The sequence below is a fragment of the Botryllus schlosseri genome, chromosome 6 (genome assembly GCF_051294905.1).
Source record: "Botryllus schlosseri isolate E-star chromosome 6, Bs_hap1, whole genome shotgun sequence".
Taxonomy (NCBI): Eukaryota; Metazoa; Chordata; class Ascidiacea; order Stolidobranchia; family Styelidae; genus Botryllus; species Botryllus schlosseri.
Window position 1 is genome coordinate 26,946,786 of NC_137241.1, and position 25,067 is coordinate 26,971,852.

Below are 25,067 nucleotides of genomic sequence, written 5' to 3' on the forward strand. Positions count from 1 at the left end.
GTCCGATGCAAACTCAGTGCTTGAGAAAAAATCCACTTGTATCTGTATTTTCATCTTCCTATGAACAGGAACATGATGATCAGGCGATATGGGATGATATTTAAACATAATAAAGCTGACTTCTACCGCTATCGAAATACAAGCAATTACTACTAAATAAATACAGTCCATCCTCAAGATTACCGGACCACGACTGACCTATCGATCTCGCTTCCCATGACATGCCGCCCTATTTCTTGTCGCTTCCTTTTTCTATACTATCTTCTTTACTTTCATTCAGTGTGCATGCCTCCTCTTTACATCGCCTAAACCAATGATGAAGGTGGGTGTCCGATTCCATAGACAACTCCTAGTCGCTTCGACATCTTCCTTTCTTTTCATTGTATCGCATTTTTGTGGTGTATTGAACTGATAAAATTGCTAATAAACCAATGATGATGATGATCTCTCTACCTCTATTGTTTTTAGAGACCATGCAGGAAGAACACTTTGTCCATGAATCCATGAAAAGTTTATAAATTTGAAAACTTAGAGAACAGTTAGGTATATATAAGCACGGAGAAAGTCGTACACACTGTACCGTCTTTAGATGTTGCCACTGAGCTACATATTCTTGTAGAAAATCTTGCATTTACGGCTCACTGCAGAATTCAATCATGCGGCAATCACCCGCAAGATACAGCTGTTCAAGTCAGGAATATATCAAGCGCGGCCGTTTTCACCGCAACCGTTTTCGCGCTCTGCTGTTGAACTATAGATGAAATGGAAGCATAGCGCTAATGAAATTGTCAATTTGTATCAAGAAAAAGGTGTATAATTATATCTAATCATAGCCTTCATAAAGGCTGTGATCTAACGGAGCACAGGGCATCAATGTAGTGACACAGCAGTACAGGCAGCCCACTCCATGTATATTGCTGGCTTGTGCATAGTACGATATTGCGACCTTATTATTGTCGAGCTTTAATCACGATTGAATAGCGATTGATTGCACTTTTTGAGTATTTGCAAGTTTGAGTGAATGCTTGTTGATGTAGGCATATTTTATTCGATTTGACTGATTATGTATAAATTTTTCCCTGCCCCAAAGTCTCACAAGAGATCGGGAAGTGCTAAAATCATTCGATCAAATCAACTTCTTGGCTTACAATATCACTTCAACTAGTTTTATGGCAACAAAGATATTCGAATAGAATATTGGCTAAATCCATCTTAACTAAATTCAATATTTTATTGAGTTGACAAAAATGCTGGCAAATACCGCAATACCGTATGGCTGGAAAACAGTTGGTCGCTATTGCGGAAAACGCGGATCATTTGTTGCTGTTGGTGTCGGAGCTGTCATATGGATTATGCGGTGGCGTAAGAAAAGAGCCTTAAGACAGAAAGCAATCTCAAAACGAGAGAAGGAGCAAGCTTATATTCAAAGGAAGCTATCGGAATTACAAAATGAAGTGGTCTGTTTATTTTAAACATCATTCGTTTAATAGTATTTCATTTTCTATGTTACGGAACTGAATGCTTCAAGTGAAAGCCTGAAATAGGCTGTTGGTAATATGGTAGAGATGTGAGCACAAGATAGATCTTGACTTTTATGATGATACAATTATTTTTGATAGTTTTATAGTTAATACTTTTGATCGTAATATTTGGTGTAAGAGTGAAGAGTAAGGAATTGCTATGCACATTTATATAAAATCACATCTAGTTGAATTTTAAATTATTTAGCGTCAGCCGAAAATATTCGGGTTCATTTCAATATGAATAATGAATATACTATTCAATTGTATATTTAGCGTTAGAAAATAGTGAAAACGAAAATGTGACGCAATCTAAGGAAAATTGATCTTTCAGGGTGACAGCAGTGATATCATGAAGCTATCTGGCGCAGAGTTGCTCGAGAAGCTGAAAGCTAAAGAATTGGATGCAGTCCGCGTTTTGAAGGCTTATATTTTGAGTGTAAGTTTCATTATTATCGTAGTCTCAATTGTTCGTATTTGTACTGTACTTTTACAAATAAATTGTTTGATTGCAATTTTCTGGGTAAATTGTATACCTTTTCCACCCAGCTTTTTAGTGCTGCTTGTGAGTCTTCTTGTGCGGTAGCGAAAAGGAATTTTACATTCATATAGGCCTACGTCTTTACAGTTGATTTCAATAAAATCATGATACAATTTGAAAAGTATTCATATTGAACTAAACCTGAATATTTTCGTCTGAAACTACAGTAGAGAATTGGAAAGAACATTATAGCGTATGTCAACAATCGCATCACCAAAGATTGGTATGGTATTTTACAATATTATTTCCAATACTCTACTATTTGCTGACGATTACCCCTGGTGAGCGACAGCCAATATTATTCCGGTTTACTTCAATATCAAGATATTATTCAATTGTATATTGAAGTTCTCTGCCTCCAAAAATCTAGCTCTCCATAAAATCATAAGGACTTTGCCGTGTTTCCAGGCCTGCAAAGCCACTCAAGACACCAACTGCGTGACAGAAATCATCAAAAAATGTGAAAAAGAAGCAGCCGCGATTAGCGATAAAGACCCGTCCGAATTTCCTTTGTACGGGATGCCAATAAGTTTGAAGGAATGCATGAGAACAAAGGTATTATCAATTCAATTGTATGATTTTTGAAGTGCTATAAAAATTTGATCCAGCATCCTGGGACAATGTCAAAGATGGTGGTCAAAGTAGTCAGCATAGCTACTTGAGTAGTAATAATATCATTAATATCTACACAATTGCAAGTAGATATTTCCTGGTCATGTCGAAATTCCTTCGAGTCAAAGTAGAAAATGATACTTCTTAACAGTACCCAAGTAAGTAGTTTTAGAAAGCAGATTCTGTTGAGCGTTCGCATACATTAAGTAATAACTAGGATGCATCTTTGTTACAGACGTGAATTGTCAAATAACTATGGCAAGTTTTTGTTGCAGTAAAATCCGTGGAAAGTTGCACTTATTTTTCACAAAGTTGTACTTAAAAGTTGCATTTATTTTTCAAAAAAGTTCCTTGAAATTATTAGGGTGTGAGAATTGTGAGACACTCGAATTGATCCGTATCCAAGGGACTGCAGAAAAACTCAGTGTTGGCGACTTCAACAGAATCGATAGCCTGAAAAAATTGACCTACAGCGAAAATACAATTTTCGGCTGTCCATACTGACTGTGCGTCAAATCAGAAAGGACCTCAAATAAAGTTGGTTGCATGAAAAATCGAAAAAAAGTTGCAAAATATTTCATGAAAACTGGAAATAAGTTACAAAAAGCTGCATAGAAAAATGGAGAAAAGTTGCGATATAAGATTTCTCCAAACAGCTTAAAACACCATGCTACATAACTTCTGAGTATTTAGGAGCTTCAGGAAGCTGTAAAAAAAGTTTCAATACACTGCAAATAGGAGCAGTTTTCAAAAATACATAATGTTACCGTGATAGTGTTGCTGTGTTGCCCAGTTATTGCGACAATGTCACTGGTAAAAGTGAATGCAAACGTATCTTTACGAAATCAAAATTGTAAAAAGTAGTTTTGCTTCAAAAAGTGTTACCGTACGTAGAAGGGTTAGGAGTCCGAAAATATGACCACTTCAGTAGGTAGCACTTTATTACTGACTAAGCTAATATATTTATGCTTAACCGTTCATGCTCAGGGCACCCCTAGCACTGCGGGGATGGTAATGTATATTGATCATATACCGGAGAAGGACTGTGTGCTGGCTCAGGTCTTGAAACATTGTGGAGCAGTTCCGTTTGCCAAAACAAATTCACCACAGATTATGCTCAGGTCTGTCCACTTGGCAATGAGTGCACTCTACAAGTTTGCATGTGCATTTGCATGCATCTGGTTCAAGTTATGAAACATAACGATGTTGTGGTTGCTTTCTACAACATTTCGGCTAATGTATCTAAGACAGAATAAATGGGAATGTTCAACAATACATTATAGGGCTGTTCAAAAATATCTTTTTTTCAAATTTTATTGGCTACTCAATAAAATTGTTAGGTTACCTAAAAAGACGCTGCACACCAATTTTGGCTCAATTCCAACCTGTAGAAGCTAAGTTATTGCAGTACAAAATTTTGTTATAATTATAAAAAAATTCGAATTTTACTGGTTGCCCCCTGAAATACTTAGGTTGTCTTAAAAACGATGCACAATGAATTTCGCTAAATTCCAACCGGTAGAAGTGAAGTAATTGGAGTAAAAAATGTTGGATTTGGAAAAAATAGTATTTACGGTGTCAAATTTTTTCATTATTTATTACATATCTACCCACCGTAAATACTATGATTTGAAATCCTAAATTTCTACTTCTGTACTGTACATATCTATTCCGCATACCGACTCAAGAAATTTCAATTTCATTGCGTCTCCTTTGTGTGTTATCTTGTGTTACTTTTAACTAGTTTATATTTAGATTAGCGTCATTATTGGGATTGATAAAATCTCTACAACAGCTTGGAGTCAATAATTTATGGCGCCCGTATTCAACGTTGCAATAGCTGTTAGGATGTATCTTACAATTTTGGAATTTTTTCTAGGGATTGATCAAAGTCCTTGATGCCTCACATCAGTCTACATTTTAAATGACCTACTTCAGTAATGATCATTTAGTTTTCTGCTTTGACTTAAGTAGTTATTGCATGTCTTCAGAATCATCACTTCCACCCGTAATTGATTAGGAATTCGTGGCATTACTTTCACCTGATTAGCGTCAATGACTTCTTTGACTTGGAACTTTAGGCTAGAAATACACCGCACTGCATGACCGAGCATGTTTGTTTATTTTGCATCTCAGGCCTTTGTACTTGTGTAAATAGTTTCCACAATATACCTTACTGTTGTATAGAATGACTATACAAATGCTTTTGTATTAGTTTCGAATCCAGCAACCCAATTTACGGAGAGACATCTAACCATCTGAACCACGATTTTGCACCGGGTGGATCGTCCGCGGGTGAGGCCGCTCTGATCGGGTCTGGAGCTTCTGTTCTTGGATTTGGAACCGACATTGCTGGCAGCATTCGGATGCCGGCTCATTTCTCTGGGATTTGCGGTTTGAAACCCACTAAGCACCGAATTTCAGCGTGGGGTTTGACAGGTATGTAACTACTGATGTTAAGCAGCATCGACAACATGGTTCGGCACCTATAAGTGTTGCATATGTATATGGATAAGATTGTTGCTAATATAGTAGTAAATTGGGGTTAGTGGTCATGTGATTACATTTTCACTGTCCAAGGAGTGGAGTAGAAGCTGCTTACTTGCGTTATAAGATGTCAACAGAGGAGGCTAGTAATGAGGTACTGAAGTCGGCTTTTTCTACTTTCTGCTGTCTCAGTGCTTCCCTCTGGTAATTACGCAGTATTTTTCCGTAGGAAAACTACTTTATATTTTAGATTTTGATGTAAATATTATTTTTCGTGTGAATTTGAATCACTTCAAGCCAAATTGTCACCGCAGCCGAGCAACGCAGCCCCAGTATCACTGTAACGCAATGAGTTTGAAATCCGCACATGTTTGTGGCGTTGATAATTTGTCAGCTGCGATGATACATGTTTTGAGGAAAGTCTGCAATGCCTTCCGAGCCCCAAACTACTTCAAAATACTTAGTCAGTCAAGTACTTTTTTACGTTTCGTTTCTTAATTGCATTTGTTTGAACCTGCCTTGAAAATTGCTACTTCTAGTAATTTATCACAAATTTTTTCGACAATTCTTCTAATGTGACTCGGGTATCATTGGTGACTACTTTGACAACCTCCGCAAGTCAATCAGATCATTGTGTCACCTGCATTTTTCAGGCAGTCTTCCAGGACAGAACACGATCTCCGCTACCGCAGGCCCGATGGCAAGGGATGTTGACACTCTAGTTTTGGCCATGCGCGCACTGCTGTGTGACAAAATGTTTGATCTCGACAAATACTGCCCGAGGATGAAATTCAATGAGGAAGTAAGAATAAGGGTCTGGTAATATTGGCTGGCACGGATTGGTAGGTGCCGGTCTATACAAAAATCTAAATTGGTGTTGAAATCACATTGCTATTGACAAAATCTGAGATCCACAGACGAGGCCATCAGTCCTGTCACAGATGGTTTGTGGGCCTCCAAATTTTTAAAATCGGTTTTATTATTTTCATCCGCTGCGGACACAAGACGTAAAATGCGATGTAATGAGCAGATATGGAGATGTCAAATATCATGTCTAATTGCAGCTGGGGTTTTCTGTGGCAGCAACCAATGCAAAACAGCATAGTAAACAGGCCATAAGCAAAACATATCACAGTGTCGTTATCAAATATTATTCCCTTATGTTAGTGACTTGTTGATACTTTGCTGTTGCTGACATAGCTGAAACCACCATGAAAAGTTATGTAACAAAAAAGATCACTAGTCGATGGATAATGACAGTGAATGAATCATATCGGCAAAGTGATCATGGGATTCGACACGCTTCAGTAACACATTCATCTTCTTCAGATATACTCGAGTACAAAGAAGCTACGAATCGGCTTCTACGAGGATGACGGTTACATGAAACCTGTACCAGCTTGCCAGAGAGCTGTGAGAATGGCAAAGGACGCTCTGCTGAAGGCAGGTCATACTTTGGTCCCGTACAAAATCCCAGACCTGGAATTGATGATGGAAATGGCCACAAGAGGTGAGTCACTTTAAAGTATATGGTTGGTGAGAAATGGCCGATGTATTCCAATGTATGTTTTTTCTATCGCTATTGTTTATGGATTGAATAAAAAAACATTGTTGAAATTTATCGAGTGGCATATTGTCCATGTTATCATATGCGCTAATCCCGCGAACTGACGTGTACCAGCTAAACATATTCTACATAGGATCAAATCACATGATCACTTCTTCAAGATGAGGGAGATCGGTGCAGTATCGGGTTAACTTATATACATGCCGTGTGCGAACACTGTTTAATGTCTGAACACTGTAGTTACGAATCGAATTATAGTACAGCCAATGTCTTGCAATATACTCAGCTCTGAGTTAACCCTTCTAAAATCGGATTCCGTATACGGAATCGGTCAACTTCATCTGGCCATATCTTTATTTGTCTACGTCCTATAGACTTCATTTTTGTTTGTAGGGAAAGCTAGCAATCTTCTGATTAATATGATACCTAATTCGAAGGCATAAGGCATGACAATTTTCGAGCACCGACGATCTTACATAAGGAGTTCGGTCGAAAATACGCATGCAGAAAAAAGTGGTTATCACCAAAAATTTTCAGATATTTTCCGAGTGGGAAATCTAGTCAGACATTCTGCCAGAACATCAGAAGTCGACTTGTACGGTGTTCTGTGTAATTTTTAACCGTCTGAAACATCAAAACTTGTTCTTGGAAGTATTCTGAAGGGTTTGGTAATTGTGGTCACGCTTCGGTGATTTTCCAGAACATAGTTAAGTTCGTGACCGAATATGAGTCATAAACTGGTTTACTATGCCTGCAAATGGCTGGATACGACAAGACAAAGTATACCACGTTGTTTCATGCCATTAACTGGGCGGTAGGGGTCCGATTCGGTATTGATCTTGAAGTTGACCATAGTGACCACTTACTGACCACGCCCATATGTAAATTTTTCATGTATTTTTGATTTTTCGATAACTGGCGAGCGGCATGGTTTACGGCCATGGTTGACGGCTTGTTTGAAACCAGGCAACGGTGGCTACGCACTCATGCATCAGTTTTGACTCTCTGGCGCTATCCTGGGGGTCAGTCTTGAAAAATGAGAGAAAGAAAGAGATTTTTTAGAGAAAAAGTTTGTTTATTTAGTCTTATACAAAACCCTAGACATGTCTTGGGGTGTCGATCGAGGGTGGAAATGGTAGAGGGATATAGTCCGCCCACTTTTAAACTGAAACAGCCCAGAGTTAAGTCTTGCTGAGGTCACGGTATGAATTTGAAAAGTGATGGTCAGTTTCGCGAAAATTGACCCGATTTCAAAAGGGTTAAGTAGGCCTAGTTGTTGATGTTATAAATTAGAAGAGGAAGTGACATATTCACTCGATTTATCAAGACTTCATTCATTACTCAAAGTCAATTGAAAGTCTGCGCCATAAGCTAAGCAAAGAAGGCTATTAAATGTGTAGTTTAAGACAGTGTCTTACCATTGGCTCTTGGCGACTGTTAATGCGACTAATTCCTTACCACCCTAAAATATTCAACGTAGGAGATGTCCATATCTGCTAGTGATAGCTAACATTTTGTTACTTCCAATCCTGCCATCCACACTTGCGTTTCAACAAATCTACGCTCTGACTCTTAACAATTTCGAAGACATCTAACAGAATAATTTACAACGGCATACGTTACGTTAACGTACAGTATTTCCTGATCTAACCTGTGGATTACTACAGAAGCCAACACAGAAAATGACCGAACCAACTCCACAAGTTTTATTCGACAGAAGATCGGGATCTACACACGCTGATGTATCATATCATGTCGTTGAACAAACCTGTATCGGAACCAAACCAACGCTACAGCTCGTGTAAAATATAACCAAAGCCAACCATTCAAATCAACACGACCGCAATAATGATAAGGTGAAATAATGGCGAGGTGTCAATCAGCGGCATGAAAGACAAACAGGAACTTTCGTGACCTCTGGGAGTTGTCTACAGCTGCACGTCAGACGCTGTACTTGCTGATATTTCATCTATCCCTTTATAAAAACAGATTGGTAGTAATACAGTCATTGAAGTGCCGACTTTTGCACTCGTTTGAATTAACTGTCACCGTACGTTAAAATAACTATGTAATAGCTGCACAAATCGATTTTTGTGGCTAATCAGAACACGCCGCAATTGATGACGGTATATATCGCGTTGCTCCACGTTGGCATCGGACATTATTTCTCTCCTCCACACGTTTTATCTTCCGCTCTCAATCCGCCCGCGTTACCTTACCACTCCCGGTAAATTAATCAGACGAGGATTTATCGGCGTCTCCCACCTGAACTGAATATCAGATCCGCGTTCGGCGCTCCCTTGGGCGGCTGATATTTCGGCCTCCGTTCACGGTTGAGATTGGCCGGCGGAGACTTCGAGTTGTTGAACATCTCCTGCTGGTGTTCCTCTTCGACCTGCCTCTCATTTATCGAAAGTGTTATCTTTTTCAACTCCTCTTTCTGCTTCAACTCGGCCTGAGCCCGGTCTTTCATGGACGCCGCGAGATGCTCCGACTTTGGAATCAGCAACGGCTTCAAGATTTGCTTGTTGCCCTTTTTGGTCAAAAGCAAAAACTTCACCGTGTCTTCTCTGGGACTGCCGCCTTTCAGCAGATATTTCTTCATGCTGACGGGTACCGACATGTCCTGCTGTTGAACCTGCGTCGTCTTCCTAGACTGCAGGCTCTCGCACATCATGTTATCGAAGGCTTTTTGGAATTCGGTGTCTTCGGCGGACGGTACCCGTCGCACTTTAGACACCGGCCTTTCGTATTCATTTTCGTCTGGTACATCATTTGCGTCATCCTTCTCTAGAGCGCTTCCCTCGTCAGAGGAAGGATAATCTTCATTGTCACTTGCACCCGATTGACTGCTGCCAGCATCCATACGTACGTAGCTCGGTTTCGCCACAGGACTTGTGCCGTATTCCGCACGATCAATCTCGCTGTCTTCTGGTATTGTTCCGAGTTCGTGTGGCGCTCGTTGTGTGGTTGCATCTTTATCGGGAATATCGCCGAGGCTGTGAAAGTTATCAGCCGGTGCGATTTCAGCCAATTTAGCAAAGACTTCTTTCTCCACTTCGCTCACGCTTTTTAGTGCGTCTTCAAAAGACGCGGCCAGCTTTATTTTTGGACGAAGCGGCTCGATCGTGTCTTGCACGAGATAATCGATTTCGACTGGAAAGATCGACTTCGCAGGCGCATCGTCGGTGTCCTGCCCGACGGGTGTCCAAATTGTGGACGTCTTCTTGAACCAGATGTACCGCTGAAAATACTGCAAGAAATAGTCCAACTTCTTCTTGCTGGTGCCCCGGTCAAAGTACTGCCCGCATGTTTCGAGCAGAACGCACACCAAACGAATTCTGAATAGATGCTCCGGTGGGTCTAGAACTGACGGCGTGGCGTGATTGTAGAATACGCCGAACGTAATGAACGAGTACAGCGTGTTGAAGATAATCGTTGAGTCGAACATTCTGTAGTTGTACAATTCGCCAAGATATTTCACGGCGCTGACTCTACGTTGGTTAAATTTCGGATGATTTATTTCCATTCCGATGCGGATTTCCTCGAGTAGATCGTCGACGATACGAACACCGACATCATCTTGATAGCTCACCAAACCGGCCACGAGACTAGCGAGACAGTGCACGTTGTTGAATTTGATATTCCACACTTTAGTCATCGTTTTCGTGGCGTAATTTTTCACAGATTCGTCGGCCCAATCAAGTTTTCTGACTTGTCTCAAGATCTTTTCGACAGTCGACTTTGACAAATCTTTGTAGACAAGCTTTCGAATGTATTCGTGAAGAGGTGGTCGCACTTTAACTGCTACTTTTTCGACTTCGGGTGGGTTGCAGTAGTAGTACGCGTTATCGATCATAGTGGAGTAACGAGTGTCAAGCGGTTTTGCCATGCGTTTACGCATCAATTGCTCCAACAACACTCTCGTTAAAAGATGCGTTTCTGGGGTTCGGAACAGAAAACACCCACAAACTTCAAGAAGACCACACGCCATCTCGATTGCGTGTGGTGAAAAATCATGAACCAGCTGTTTTAAACTCAAAAGAGTGTCCGAATGTGGAATCATCCCGAATTTGGTCATCTCGCCGATAAACCGAACCGTCTTCACTTTACTTTCTATATGAATTTGATCTTTCTTTCGCATGTGAAACCTGTAATCTTTCAACAGCATGATGGCTAAGTTTTCTGCAACGTCTGCCATACACGGATGCAGTGTAGCAACAAGCCTTCCATAGAACGGTAGCAAATCCAATCTCGATCGATGCACGTTGAACAGCACCCGAACTAACTTCTTGCGATTGACGCGCGTGTTAAGATTCATGCAGAAGTCTTGTGCTGCCGCGTCAATCAATTCCCGATTGATGCAGTTTTGTAAAGACGTGATGAAATTTTCCATCATCAGCTTGATGGTGGTTCCAATGTTCACATCTTCTTCTTCCGTTTCATCATCGTTTCCAAGAACTTGCTTCTCAATGTCTTCTTCATCATCTGGGATGTCTTCATCATCCTGACTGCCATCATCAATTATTTCACCGCTTGCTACCATAGCAGCAGCTTCTGTTGCTTGTTTGACAGTTTCTAACGCTACATATTCCACTTCTCCTATATCCATATCCGTCATGTCATCGGTGATACGGTCCACCGATTCGTCTCCTTTACCGACACCTTTAGGTCCCAATGGTTTATCTTGGTTCACAGATTTGGATTTTTTACGTTTGACAGGAGATTTCTTCCCTGTTTTATTCAAAACATTATCCTTATAAAGGATAGCAGGAACAATTGCTTTTAAATCAAGCAAATTAGTGTAAAATGACATTTGGTCTTCGTCTTCCCATCTGGATTGATCGCCCACCAGCTCTGCCCCTCTCACAGCAGGATCATAAATGTTAATCGCTGAATCGCCATCTTTCGTCACAAGTTCGTCATCTGGTAAATCCGGTAAATTCTCGTCCAAAAGATCAGCCAACGTGTTGCAATTGACCAGTAATTTCTGATAAGCGGCTTGTTTGTCCTGAAACGCTTTACTCCTTTCTTCGTGCAGTTCGCCTTTCGTTTGCAGGATGCTGCGATTTGTTTTGTCTATCGCCTTCAATTCTTTGTGCAACTTCAGCAAATGGGTGCTCACGGAATTCCAGTACTCGATCAAAGTGTTGTGGAAGATCTTCTGTTTCTCGGGAGTGAATATGCTACTTCGTGGTATCTCAACGCTGAATTTATTTGCCAGTGTTCGATGCTTTCTAGGTACCAATCCCGCCAATTCCTCACCGCAATGCTTGCATAGGCTGATAAAGACCGATATCAGCTCATGTTTATCTTTATCTTGACTAGCCATGGAATTTAACTGATTGTAAACAAGGGTTAACCCTTCCTTATCAGTTAGTAATCCAGTGACGGTCAACTCTGATACAAACCGAAGGTCTGTTCGTAGTTTGGTCATGTTGTTGGTGAAGCATTTCTCGTCAATTCTTTGCTGAAAAATTTTCTTGAGCGTTTGGTAAAGCAACGGAGTGAAGTCCGAATATCTCTTATGCATTAACGAACATATGTGAACGGCACACGCAACATCCGACATTTTAAGCTTCGCTTCTACAATCGTAGACACGACTTCTTGAATATATCGAGTTAGGTTCAAAGACTTGAATTCATTTTCCAAAGAATTTCGTTGCGCTTCTGTTAACTTGCCTAATTTCTTCACAAATGCAGTATTTTTTTTCAAACTGGAATCCAATCGATGGAAGAACTCCTCCTCGGGTCTTTCACCAGCTGCTTGTTGGTTTCCTGTACGCATTTTTGCTTTTTGGACGTTTCTTTCATTTGCCTCTTTTATCAGATTTTGCAATTCAACATGTTCTTCCTCCCGTTTTTTATCGTCACTCTCGTCTTGGGCTTCAGCAGAAGCATCGCCTGAACTTTTATCCTCCATGATGCAGTACTTTATGAACTACTAACGCCGATGGTGATTCCTACATCAGCGTCAAAACATAGCAATCATTTAATGATCTGGTAACATGTATAATGTGGTGTTTTAAAGATCTTTTAGGATATGGCATCGAATATTGTAATGTACACTTTTAAAGCCTTCTAAACGTTGATGTAGCGTAGGAATACCTCAAGAGCACGCAACTAACTCATTTACATATACACTGAGAATTTCTTACAATACCATCAGTCCCGAATCCACGCTTACGTCATCTGGTATATTTAGACATACTGTTAATTGTCACACTTGTATTGAAAGGAGATTAATATTTAGTTGCAACTCATCATGGGCAGCAACAAATCATTTCCCTTTTCCCGTACTAACTAGTACGCTGCACCAGCCTGTGACCGAGCATCTTCATTCGTCATACACCTCTAGCAACATCGCCGCATCGGCTATATTTTGGCGTAACAACTGTATATAAACGGTAATAATATAACTCGCGAGTCGTCCAACGGAAAATGTCTTATCTATCGGCTAATGTCATGTTCTCGAGTTGACTAATCGAGTTTGAAAATACAGATTTGGATCTATGATTGCCCCAAGACTGGTTTTGGATATGAAAGTATTACTAACAAAGTTTCCATGTGACTTTTGAACGAATATGTGGCCGTGGACCAGGACTTGCATATATGAAATAGATTCGAAAATGCATTTGAGCTTGGAGCCACCGACGGGCGACGGATGGTCGGATATGAACTCTTGAAACTGAAATCCATAACAATAGGTCTAGTTGAGAAAGGATGAAAATGATTCCCGACAAAGGACCGTGTTGTCTCATGTTATAGCTTAGGATAGAATGGTATAATTTTCTGCATCATATACTCCAGTTATATGACGTAGTAATCACATCCGTCACGAGCTTGCTGTATATCAGCAACAGGCGTTTACAGAGTGGCGTGTTAGCGTTAGACCTTCTATAGTCCTATAAAGACTCCAAGCTACGAAAGTATCGTGACACTCGGTGTTATCCAGGGCTGGCGCAACTTCCTATACTTTGACCACTTCTGAAGGACGATGATTACGTGAACTCAATTTGATAATAAGAAATAACATTAAGATTTGGAAATGACCAAAGAAAAAAAAGAAATGAAAATTTCCATCAGAAGACAAAATGTGGAATTTTGAATGATTGGCAAAAACTTTGTGCATTACATGCATAGACTGTCATTATTGGGCAAAGTGCACTCGTTAGCACCAATCCTTCTCCGTGTTTTGAGGGATATATCTACATTATTGTTACTTCACAGCGTTCTATATCGATGGGGGGCGGACAAATATTGAGAGATTGAAGAATGATATTGTCGATCCTGTTCTTGTTGCTTCATGGAGAAGGTGGATGGTTCCAGACTTCATAAGGAATTCCTATGCCTTCCTGATGAGATTTCATGTGAGTTGTTCTTAGGTCATAAAATATCATATGTCTGAAGCGGAGTGAAAACTTACATCTACCTCATACTCAAGCTCTTACTGCATGTTACTATGCTGCTTGAAAATCAACCTGCTTTTGAATTTATTGTAAGCCTAACGTGATAATAATGTTCTGTATCATTTTTCGATCTAGTCTGCAAGAATGGCAAAGGATATTCTAGCTTATGGTGGAGGCTCAAGGACAGTCTATGAGCTCTATAAGATCAATGCCTGGGTGGATGCCTACAAAGCAAGGTTTTGGGCTGAATGGCAAGAGAAATATCAGATCGATGCATTGATATGCCCAGTTTATCCGCTTGTAGCATGCCCCAAAGGAGAAATTTCCAGTATGACGGGTGAGCATGTGATACTATTACTTCATTTTCCGTCTATCCTGATGATGGTAAGCGTCAAAACCCTGAGTGCAACTTATACCATAGCTGCTGTCAGGTGGCAATACATCTGCTACCTCTTGCGTTTTAGAGCTGATGAGTTACTGTACCCCGTTCACATTGACCAACTGCCCGGCTGGTGCAGTAACGGTAACTAAAGTCAACGGGAAAGATATGGTCGAACTTGAAAATCATCAGGGTCACTATAATGATGCATGGGACAAGCATATCAAACAGGTATTGTGATTTCAAAATTCACTGTCCTATTCAAGGTTCAATGACGACATGGCTACCACAAACGACTTGTTCACTACCATTACCATCTTATTACTCTTCAAACCGCAGGCTTGCAAAGGGAGCATTAACATGCCTGTGGCTGTGCAATGTGTTACTCCACCATGGCAAGAAGAACTTTGTCTTCGATTGATGAAGGAAATCGAGACGCTGTTGGTGACTCACTGAATGTTGCGCATTTGCACCTACCCGGACATTTAGTTTAATGGCAAAGTCTGTCTGTCTCATTTCACCCTTTGTGCGCCAAGGCACTCTTGAATTTGGATTGTAATATAATTCAGCGTCATTGTGGTACATCATTGTTTAATGGCTAGCAGCAGGAGTGTAATAAATCACAATAATATGTAAATGAAATAAATGTGATGTGATCAAGTTGGATTTGTGTAATGTGTATTGCTCGGGTGATGCTTTCTCTGAACATGTTAAATTCATAGTACGGTAACCAATAGATCTACCCCATGGACATTCCTTGTGTTAGCAAGTAGGTCCCTATAGGAAGAGACTATTGAAAGAAACAATGTGCTACAAGAAGACTAATGAAATAAATAATGTACTAGTTGAAAGAATAAAGTGTAAAATGTACAAGATAGTTCTGTCACTGTATCTGATGGTAGAAGTTACCAGACGATAAAGCGATTGGAGTGTGCAGCAGAGATTGTATGAAGCCTTTTTGAGAAGCCTATGAGGTTAGATGAGTATTAAATTTATGAGAGAGCATATAATGGATTTTGAGGTGGACATATCGAACTTTGTGTGCAGTCACATCAAAATGGTCAAATGGTTGTGTACTGTACTATTCTTTGATATATATATTGTTTTGTAGTGTTAAGCAAAATATTCAAACAGCATCGGTGAAAAGCCTTTCCGAATCCATTTGTACAGCACCAAAAAACAAAATTATCCTATCTGTAACTAAATAAAATTATACACAGGATGCACAAAAATAAGAATGTTTTAATTCCAAACAACTTGTCGAAAGAGAAAGGATGCAAATGATCAACTCACAGGTAGTGAATGACAAAGGTAACGAACAAATTTATATGGCAGTGATCCTCATACAACTGTAGGTCAACTCGTTGCATTTGATTATCCAATGAACATTATATTCAGTTACAATTGTGGTACGTACATCAAGGATTCAGCAGAGTATTAAAACTGTCTTTCGAATTCTATAAGCCACTTTTTTATATTATCTCCGTTCCCCCTCATGTAGGGCCCAGCCGCACCACTGCTAGTGACAACTCTATGACAAGGGATCAAAAGGGGCAATGGGTTTGATCTCATTGCTTGTCCTACTGCACGACAGGCTTTGTGGTTCCCACATAATCCTGCCAATCCAGCATATGAAATTGTTGTTCCACAGGAGATGTCATTAGCAAGAGTACGCAAGACCCTTCCCGTAAAGTTATCTTTTTCAACCAATTGATTATCGATAGGCGGAAGAGTTTGTAGTTTGAACAGTTCTCTCTTCTTGGAGAAAAACATTTGTAGCCACTTTATAGTGGCTTTGGAGCTTTCATGATGCGGACCATCATGACATATCACCGTCACATCAGTATCACCGTAATCCAAGTCAATTATTGATTTGTTATTTGTGTATTCCTGATCGAGAGATATTTCACGTACACCGACTTTTGAATTTAGCACTTGGATCGTGCCAATAGGAGACTTGATCATAATCGTATCCAGAACCTCAGACTTCATTTCCACAGTATAAAGATCTTAATAAAGCAAGGATACCTATTTCATCAAAATGCAGCATACGTAATCTCGTAATGCGACACCACTAAGCTACACACGGCGACGGCAGTACATAATATTTAGAATGGAAGAATACATTTCGACAAATATCTACCGTAGACTTTCTAAGCATCTCGGCTGTCACATCTACAGGCTAATACAAATACACGGTTGCTACGCGGCAATAGACGTCCGTGCAGACTGCACGACGGTGACGACGCACGGTGATAATATGAAACCAGAAACGGAAGTCGTTTTTCCGGTATGAATATTTCATTGCACTACAACCGCAGCATTTCGAGCGGAATGACTCATCAAATATTCTCACAACATAACAGCAGCATTTTCTGCCAGAATCATGATTGGTAATTCACCATTGATGTAGTTTGGCTCACATCGCAGAATAGCCGCAGCGCAGGGCACAGTTTCTTATGCCAGGACCAGTTATCTCTGCATCTATTGTGTGTGCCACTAAGCATGTCGGTATTCAATCGCGCAGAAAATCCAGAACCAGGTGAAGACTTACAATTCCAATACGATGACTGCGACAGCTTCGTTACCGAACTCGGCGAATTGTACAGTTACACAGAGGAAGACGAATTCCAGGAAAACGCGAAATGCTACGCAAATATGACAGCAGGAAGCGAACACAAATCCTGGAAAGATATGGACGAAAACGAACGCACGGGAGTAATCGTTCGGGCGATTGATGGTACTGATGTGATGAGTATCGAGAAGCGTTTTGAAGCTCTTCGTTCTCTGCTTTACATTGCACAAGGAAACTTTTTGGACTTTGATAACGAAGAAGACTGCTTATCTCAGTCTCACGATAACTGTTATCTCCTGTATGATAAAGGTGTCTTAAGTCTCGCTCAAGAAATTCTGTTAACGGAAATTCACAGGAATGAAAATGACCCCGCAGAAGACAAAAACCCGACGATATGTTCTATCGCTAATAGCGCTGAAATTAGAGTGGTCCTCAATCTATTATATACTATAGTGGAAACGATTCGTCAGAATACAGATGTGGAAAAGGAGAAAGAACTGCAAAAGCAGCTGATCACGTCTCTTGAACAACCTATTAACGGCGTTGAACCGTTAACTGTCGTTTTGTTAAATATGGTGGTTCAATTTTGCAATCATAACGTTGCAGCTTACCCGATCAAAAAAATTCTCCTGCTTTTGTGGAAAATAATTCTCACATTGGTCGGTGGATTGAGTAAGCTTTATGATGCTAAATGCGAGAAACGTGCGTCCGCTGGCTTGAAGCCTCTCTTCGAAAATCCGCTCGAGGTAATTCGCGACATGAAGGCGTCCGCACCTCCTATGAATCCAGCGGATTTGTTCGACCCTGCGCAACCAGGCCGGAGAAAGCGAGGAAAAACTCTGCGTGATCTAGAATTGAATGGGAAAGAAGAGAAACCGGCAGATCCAGATGCTACTGGAGCTACTGTCGACTCGAATACAGAAAAAGAGGCAGACTTGCTACCAGCTAAAGTAGACGAAGTCCGCGATAGTGGTGAAAACCCATCAGGGGTTGATACTCCATTACCGCCAGGATTTGGCACGCCTGCCTCATTCAAGAAACAATGGGAAAACCAGGATTCTCCAGCAAATATCGGGCAGATTGCCTTGAAACTGTTGAAAATGAAGAAACAACAAGAGAAAGAAGAGGCACTAAAACAAATGGACGCAGTCAAAGTTCCTCCTGGCCTTCCGTGGGAGCCTAAGACGAAAGAAAAAGATATCGAAATATTCCTCTCTCAAGCTAGGCAAAAATTCATCGGTTATCAATTGTCCGGAGATTTAACCACAATGGCGGGATTACCGAACCCAACAAAGGAAAGCGTCGAAGTGTTGAGAAAACATTTGTATGTATCTCTGGCTGATATCCAAATGCAACAAGAATCGGAAATAAACAAATACCCTCTCACCAAATATGATTTAGACACCGTTCCCGACAATCCAACAGAGAGATTGTACCAATCGTTACTTCCTCATCTTCCACAGTATATGATATCCCTATTAAAGATCCTACTGGCCGCAGCACCCACATCCAAAGCCAAGACCGACACTATTAACATTCTGGCTGATGTTTTGCCACCTGAAATACCACACTCTGCCGTTCAGTCTGTAAAACTAGGGGTTGATGTGAATAGACATCGGGAAGTCGTCGTTAAGGCCGTGTCTGGTATTCTGCTGCTGCTGCTGAAGCATTTCAAGCTGAATCACGTTTATCAATTTGAGTATATGAGCCAACACTTGGTCTTTGCTAATTGTATTCCTCTCATTCTCAAGTTCTTGAATCAAAATATTGTGGCGTACGTCACAACGAAAAACGTCATTCCCTCCTTGGAGTATCCTGCTTGTGTCATTGGAAAAAAGGTTGAACTATCAGGTATGCTTTTTATTCATATCAAACGAGATCACTGAAGCAGACTTGGACAACTAGATAATTCTAGCTGTCTAATTACAACTGAATGTCAGTAATCGAATCATAATTTAATTTATGAAAATGTCACAAAAGAACTGTGTGACACTTGCCTTTCGCATGCTTGTGTGAACGAACCGTAATTTGATATTAACTGAACTGATTTTTATTGGTTCTGTCAAATTCAAAATGTAATTGAATTTCCTAGTGTCTGCGAAATCAGTAATTCCAATCGAATTTCGAAAAGCCGAAAAGCTATATTTGTCATGCTCATTATTTTGGCAATCTGATTTTTTACCGTAACCTAACTCTTGTTTATTTGGCTACGTTTGTAGTAAATGTGTTTGAAACCTACCTAAACAAAACACCCTTGCGCACACAGCCTATAAAATCAACCTGTGTCAAATTTGCAGCCGAATCACTTGAACCAGTCGATGCTCTCTCTGTATCGTGCTGGAGGAACTTATTCTCGTGCATCAACCTACTCAGGATCCTTAATAAACTTGTGAAATGGAAACATTCGAGAACCATGGTAATTTTCCTGTTCGTCGAACACTTTCCGTTGTGGCATATTGGTTAATATCATTGCTAGATGCTGGTCGTGTTCAAGTCCTCGCCGATATTGAAAAGGGCTTTGAAGGTTCGACAGGCCATGTTTCAACTCTATGTGCTGAAGCTTCTCAAATCCCAAACAAAGTATCTGGGTCGCGCCTGGAGGAAAAGTAACATGAAGATCATGTCGGCTATTTATCAGAAGGTGATTATTGTTCAATCTCTTGAAATGTTACATTGTATTGACTGTGATTACGGTTCGTTTTTGAAGAGCAGCATAGTATGTTTCCAACACCACGGTCTGTGCTCTGCTCTGGTTTTTGTGCCACCGCTAAATTGGCAAGCTGGTATATTTCTTGCGTTCATGCAATACATGAATCACTTGTTTTCCCAAGGTGCGGCATCGACTCAGTGATGACTGGGCCTATGGAAACGATGTTGATGCCAGACCATGGGATTTCCAGCAAGAGGAGCTAACCATGAAATCGCAGGTAGCGATATATTTGCATTTACCGTACATTTTATTGAATGTATCGGCCCATAATCTGTTGTGGTTGAAGATGTTGCATATTATATCAGCCATCATAGCACGTTGTTTTGCTGTTGTATTTCCTCATGTGTATGTCCTCATTGCCGTGAGAATGTTGCGTCTAAGCAACAAACACAGAAAGACTTTCCTGAATTGCAAGATTTATCCTCACGACAAACTAATGACACTACATATAGGTACGATCTTTGGGAAAATATTCAGTTTTGTTTAAACGGGGCTATTTCATGTGATTATTTCACTGATAAAAATGTTGTGAACTTAATCACAAAATTAATTTCTTTTCGATACGCAAACTGTAGAAAGTAAGTAATCTTGCATGCTAGCTGAAAAACAACCACTGCAAGTCACAGACAAAACATATTTGAGTACGCCAGAAAAGTTGTTCCTGACCACCTCTGGGTAAAATTCACAGGTGGAACGTTTCAATTATCGCCGGTACAAAGTCGAAAGTCCCACAATCATACCAGAAGACGAAGATGACGAACCCGTTGACAACGATCTGCACAGTGTTTTGGGTCAAAAGTTTGAACTTTCCCCGGAATTTACAAGAAATTACGATGTTTGGCTGGAAAGGGAAGTTTACAACACCACCACTAATTGGGATCAACTTCTCTCCATACCTTGCATTCAGTAAGCCACCTGTTTCAACATCGGAGTGGGGAATGTTGTATATCGTACGCCGTGTGGATCATCAAGAGGCTCAAAACTGTTCCAGTGGGTTGACATGGTGGACTCCACAACCAAGAATGTTACACATTGCTGTCAGAACCGACTGTCGCGTATACATGATGTCAGAAGGATTCATTACACCACCCTTCATAAATCTTTATAGCTATGGTATGTTATATCTATATTATATCTGTGTTGTCTACCTGGAATTCAATTTACAAGCTGCAACTCGATTATATTTTAAGTAGTCCCAAATGTAATGTGATGAAAATGGTCGGCTATGTTTGGCAGCTGATAGCTAGCTGTCTGTCGTTCAGTTGATTTCTCAGTAGCACGTTCATCATTCACCTTTATCATGTGACTGTCCATTTTTGTATTGAATCTGTATTCAAGTAGCATTACGTCAGTGCTGCGTGACTTGAAATATTGTTGTCGTTGAATTTGCAACTTATAAATCCATTAAACTTGCTGAATTCAATCATCTGCACCAGTGTCATACTGTCATTTTGTCGAGATATTGGAATGATTTTTCAAGGAGCACCCTGAATAGCAGTTATATTGGTTTAAGGAGTTTCAGGCGCTCGAATCTCCTTGTTGACTCAACCGGTGAAAATCCACAACATGCATAAACAGGAGATATATACTAAAAACTTGACTTTGAAATTTAGATGATCAGTATCCCTCAGTTGTTTGTCATTCTGTACTTTAACTTGTTTGCTACGAGCGAGACTAACAGCTACAACATGAAGAATTCGCCCAGTAATATTTCCAACCACTAATCATTCAACGAACTGTCCTGTTACTTTCACACTTGATTGCACTTTGTGAACGAATGTATTACGAGAAAGATATCTACTGTAGACCATTCTCACCAAGCCAAAAGTCTACCAAGTAATGAGTCACAATGAAATGCTCGCTTGAAGTATAAGGCAATGAAACTGTGACGCAGTGTGTTAAAATAGGCAATATAGAAAAATTGTGTGTAATGTTTCGAGACGTCACAGTGAAATATCAAATCCATGGCTAGTGCTAGTTCAATGGAGAATATTCTATCGTCATTTGTAGCCTCGCCTTTGTTTTTGCACTGCATTCTGTCGTTTAGTACGCTCTATTACAGTTGAAGAAATAGTATTTTTCAATGCCGGCAATGACACTTTAATTCCGGGCGTTGCGGCACTTTTGATTGTCTTCTTTACTGGTGGCTTCACTGGTATTCTGGGTAGCCTTGTGTCTGAAAACGGTCCCGCTTCCAAAGGACCGTACGTCTTCAATGCTACCGAATCGGGAGTGTTGCTTTGAGAGTGCTTCGACGTTTTGGAGCTAATACGCATGTTGGTCAATTCTGCAAGTTGTTGACAGTTAGCTTCATGTAAATGCTGTATGATAAGCTCACATTGTTCTAAAGTCGGAGTGTGTGGTGCTTCCGTTGGGTTTGTTTGCACTCTGAGAGGATTTAAACTTGCATTGAGGGGTAACGGTATCGAGGATTTACTGATTGAGAGTCTCTTATGGCGAAATCTCGAAGACCTTGCTGCGCCGGCAACAGGAATTTTATCACTATCCTGTTTCTGATCAGATTTTGATTGCATCGATAATATCAGCTGTTGCATTTCGCTGTTTTTCAAACTGGACTCGTTCAAAGCATGTCGGAGATCCTTGACTTGTTCTTCGAGAACTAATACTTTGATATCGCTGGCTATTGGGTGGCGCTTGTCATCGATTGTTGAAATATTCCTATGCTCGTGATTTGTCGATATCATCTTGAAATTCAGTTCCTTATTTTCACGTTTTAAATGATCCAACTCATCGTGTAGTTTGAGTAGAGTCTCGGCGTGTTGCTGTTGCAGGAATTTGATGCTTTTATCAAAATGCACACTGCTAGACATGCTTTCCAACACCTTGATGTCGACGTTTGGCATGGCGGAGTTGGCCACGTGATCAGGAGTGATGGTTGTACCACCATTTGCAAATCTGTCCCGCACAAAGGCTCTCGGATATCGCGTCCTGTCGAGGGTTGGCACTCTTGACCACGATGGCAGATTGCCGGGTGGGGGTAGCGCTGACGATGACATGGCCAGGTCACTTCTGGTGAAACTCTATATCTTAGACATGCACTACATACTTGGGAGTAATTTACTAAATACGGAAAACACAGGATTAAACAATTTCTGCTTTCTCAACGCATGTTGCTTGCTCAATGGGTTCTAGCACTTCTTAATATACAGATCTAACACAGTGGTTCTCGACTGCCGGTACGCAAAATATATTAGAATTTTATATCTCAATTCCAAAATGCCAGAAGTTGTACTATTGTCCATAAATTATATAAATAAAACATCAAATTGTATATGTATTGATTTAGAAGTTTGGAACGTCTTATCTGCATCGAGTCATGATGTCAGTACGTCACAATGATGAAAGTGCTGTATGAAATTCTAGTACGGTAGCTTAAAACTTGCTTTGTACAAGTTATTTCTTTAAATTACAGAGACTTTCGAACAAACTACGTTAAATTACAGCCTGTATGGAATCGGTGTCTTGTGCTCACACAATTCTTTGTTTTATATTTTTCATTAAATTACTTTAACTTGGAGAATCAGCGCTGCTCACCTGTTATATTAGGCAAAACGTACCGAGATTCCAGGGATTATTACAATTAGGCTAAGCGGCATTTGGCAGTACAGACACTAGCAAATAGCAAACCGAGCAATCACAATCAATTTACAACTATGCGACCTTTGCCTTGCAGAAACTTAAATAGAACTACTTATAAATATCCAATGTAAATAGGGAAGCATTGAATGAAGTTTTCAATATCACATTTGAGTTGCATATGTTTGTTGTACCATGTATGTATAGTGTTTACCTATATCTATTTTGATCAATGTCAACATCATCATCATAGGCAACTATCTTACAGTAAATATATATTTCTGGTTACGCAAAGCCATCATAATATTATGCAGTTTTGATACCATATAATTTATATTTCAACATAATATTACACTTCCAGTATTTGGAATCGGTGAAAGAGAGAACTTCAGCAGTCACTGTCACACAAATTATGAAATTGCGGTGCCAAAATGGAAGAACGTTGTTGATAATAACTTTTACCGTACCTTCATAACTAAAATTGCTGAAAGGATTGGCTTGAAACGTTGTTTCGAATACAAAGATATTTCACTCGATTGATAATCGTAATTCGAGTTGCTGTTACTGGTTACTGTTACCCTTACCGCGGTTACCGGTACATGACTCGGGTAACCCGAGGAAAGGAGGCAATAGAGCCCGAAACTGTTGATTTTCATGCGACAAACGAAAACCTATATTAAAACTGAACACAACACAACCAACGTAAAACAATTTAAAGCTTTGCAGCCATAGTTTACATAGGCTCGAACGCACGCGATAGAAATCATTCGACAACTCTAGTACATGAGCAGCGATGGGAACTCATCAACCGGAAATGATGTGCGTCAGTTGCCTTGCCTACGAAACCGTACCAAGACGGTTGCCAGCTTGTGGTCTGATAAAATCCGTAAGTCGATGTACTGTACAAAGTGTACATGTACCATAGCCTTTAAAACGGCTATGATTGTACAATAGAGTAATCGGGGTTTTGTGGTGATGTAATGCATTCATGAGCAGATCGTATACCATTAACTCATATATTTAAACTATTAGAATTATTAGTACGCTGTGTGATCGTGGAAAGCCTGTAGGTAGAGTTACTATACGTATACATCCTCCTTTAGGAGGATTTGTCCTCGGTTTTCAGGAACCGAAAATGTCCTCAGGTGACGCCCAAATATCCTCATTTTTAGAAACTCGTCCTTAATAGCTTTGAGAGCTAGGCCAGCTGGCACAAATAGAAAACGTCATAAATGACGTTAAATCTGGAATCTGGACGTTCGAGCCGGTCTTTCGGGAGTCGGACTGAAAAAATGACCGTCGGGACTCCAGTTTTTTTTCAGTCAACACAAGGAAATTTCCCGTAAAAATCTTCAAATCACCGTTGTAGTCCAGTAATCGAACTTTTGTGATTTGTATATAGTGTCCTCTTTTCCGTATCGTATTGGTAACCCAAAATATGGTAACCCTATTGAAGCACGGAAGACCCCAGTTCGAGTATGGATTACTAACTCCCGAGGTTAGTTATCTAACATAGAAGGGATCTAACGTTTTGAAAATATCCAGCCCGTTTCCAACACAGATAATGCCAAATATCTCGGAGTTTTACTGGACTCGAACATGTCCTGGAAGAGTCATATTCAGTCCCTAGAAACTAAATTATCACCGAAGTGCGGCCTGTTCTACAGCCT

The 25,067-nt window shown here is 40.3% G+C and overlaps 5 protein-coding genes across 5 annotated transcripts; 2 read left to right on the forward strand and 3 right to left on the reverse strand.

The window, feature by feature from the left end:
• Window positions 1-936: 936 nt before the first annotated feature.
• Window positions 937-15,179, forward strand: LOC145441883 (vitamin D3 hydroxylase-associated protein-like). Its single transcript, XM_080319830.1, has 11 exons — window positions 937-1,457; window positions 1,855-1,959; window positions 2,470-2,616; window positions 3,661-3,794; window positions 4,889-5,112; window positions 5,814-5,962; window positions 6,490-6,670; window positions 13,958-14,097; window positions 14,272-14,473; window positions 14,601-14,746; window positions 14,855-15,179. The coding sequence occupies exons 1-11, from the start codon at window positions 1,248-1,250 to the stop codon at window positions 14,969-14,971; spliced, it is 1,755 nt and encodes a 584-aa protein (XP_080175956.1). The 5' UTR covers window positions 937-1,247; the 3' UTR covers window positions 14,972-15,179.
• Window positions 8,411-13,304, reverse strand: LOC145441881 (regulator of nonsense transcripts 2-like). Its single transcript, XM_080319828.1, has one exon. The coding sequence runs from the start codon at window positions 12,648-12,650 to the stop codon at window positions 8,976-8,978; it is 3,675 nt and encodes a 1,224-aa protein (XP_080175954.1). The 5' UTR covers window positions 12,651-13,304; the 3' UTR covers window positions 8,411-8,975.
• Window positions 15,180-15,737: 558 nt separating the features above from the next.
• On the reverse strand, window positions 15,738-16,761 carry LOC145441885 (methylated-DNA--protein-cysteine methyltransferase-like). The gene has a single exon (XM_080319832.1). The coding sequence runs from the start codon at window positions 16,505-16,507 to the stop codon at window positions 15,953-15,955; it is 555 nt and encodes a 184-aa protein (XP_080175958.1). The 5' UTR covers window positions 16,508-16,761; the 3' UTR covers window positions 15,738-15,952.
• A 135-nt stretch (window positions 16,762-16,896) lies between these two features.
• On the forward strand, window positions 16,897-21,226 carry LOC145441882 (striatin-interacting protein 1-like). Its single transcript, XM_080319829.1, has 5 exons — window positions 16,897-18,941; window positions 19,388-19,506; window positions 19,567-19,731; window positions 19,922-20,017; window positions 20,489-21,226. The coding sequence occupies exons 1-5, from the start codon at window positions 17,021-17,023 to the stop codon at window positions 20,708-20,710; spliced, it is 2,523 nt and encodes an 840-aa protein (XP_080175955.1). The 5' UTR covers window positions 16,897-17,020; the 3' UTR covers window positions 20,711-21,226.
• Window positions 21,227-21,560: 334 nt separating this feature from the next.
• LOC145441884 (uncharacterized) lies at window positions 21,561-23,076 on the reverse strand. The gene has a single exon (XM_080319831.1). It carries the CDS (start codon window positions 22,815-22,817, stop codon window positions 21,801-21,803), a length of 1,017 nt encoding a protein of 338 aa, XP_080175957.1. The 5' UTR covers window positions 22,818-23,076; the 3' UTR covers window positions 21,561-21,800.
• Window positions 23,077-25,067: the final 1,991 nt, after the last annotated feature.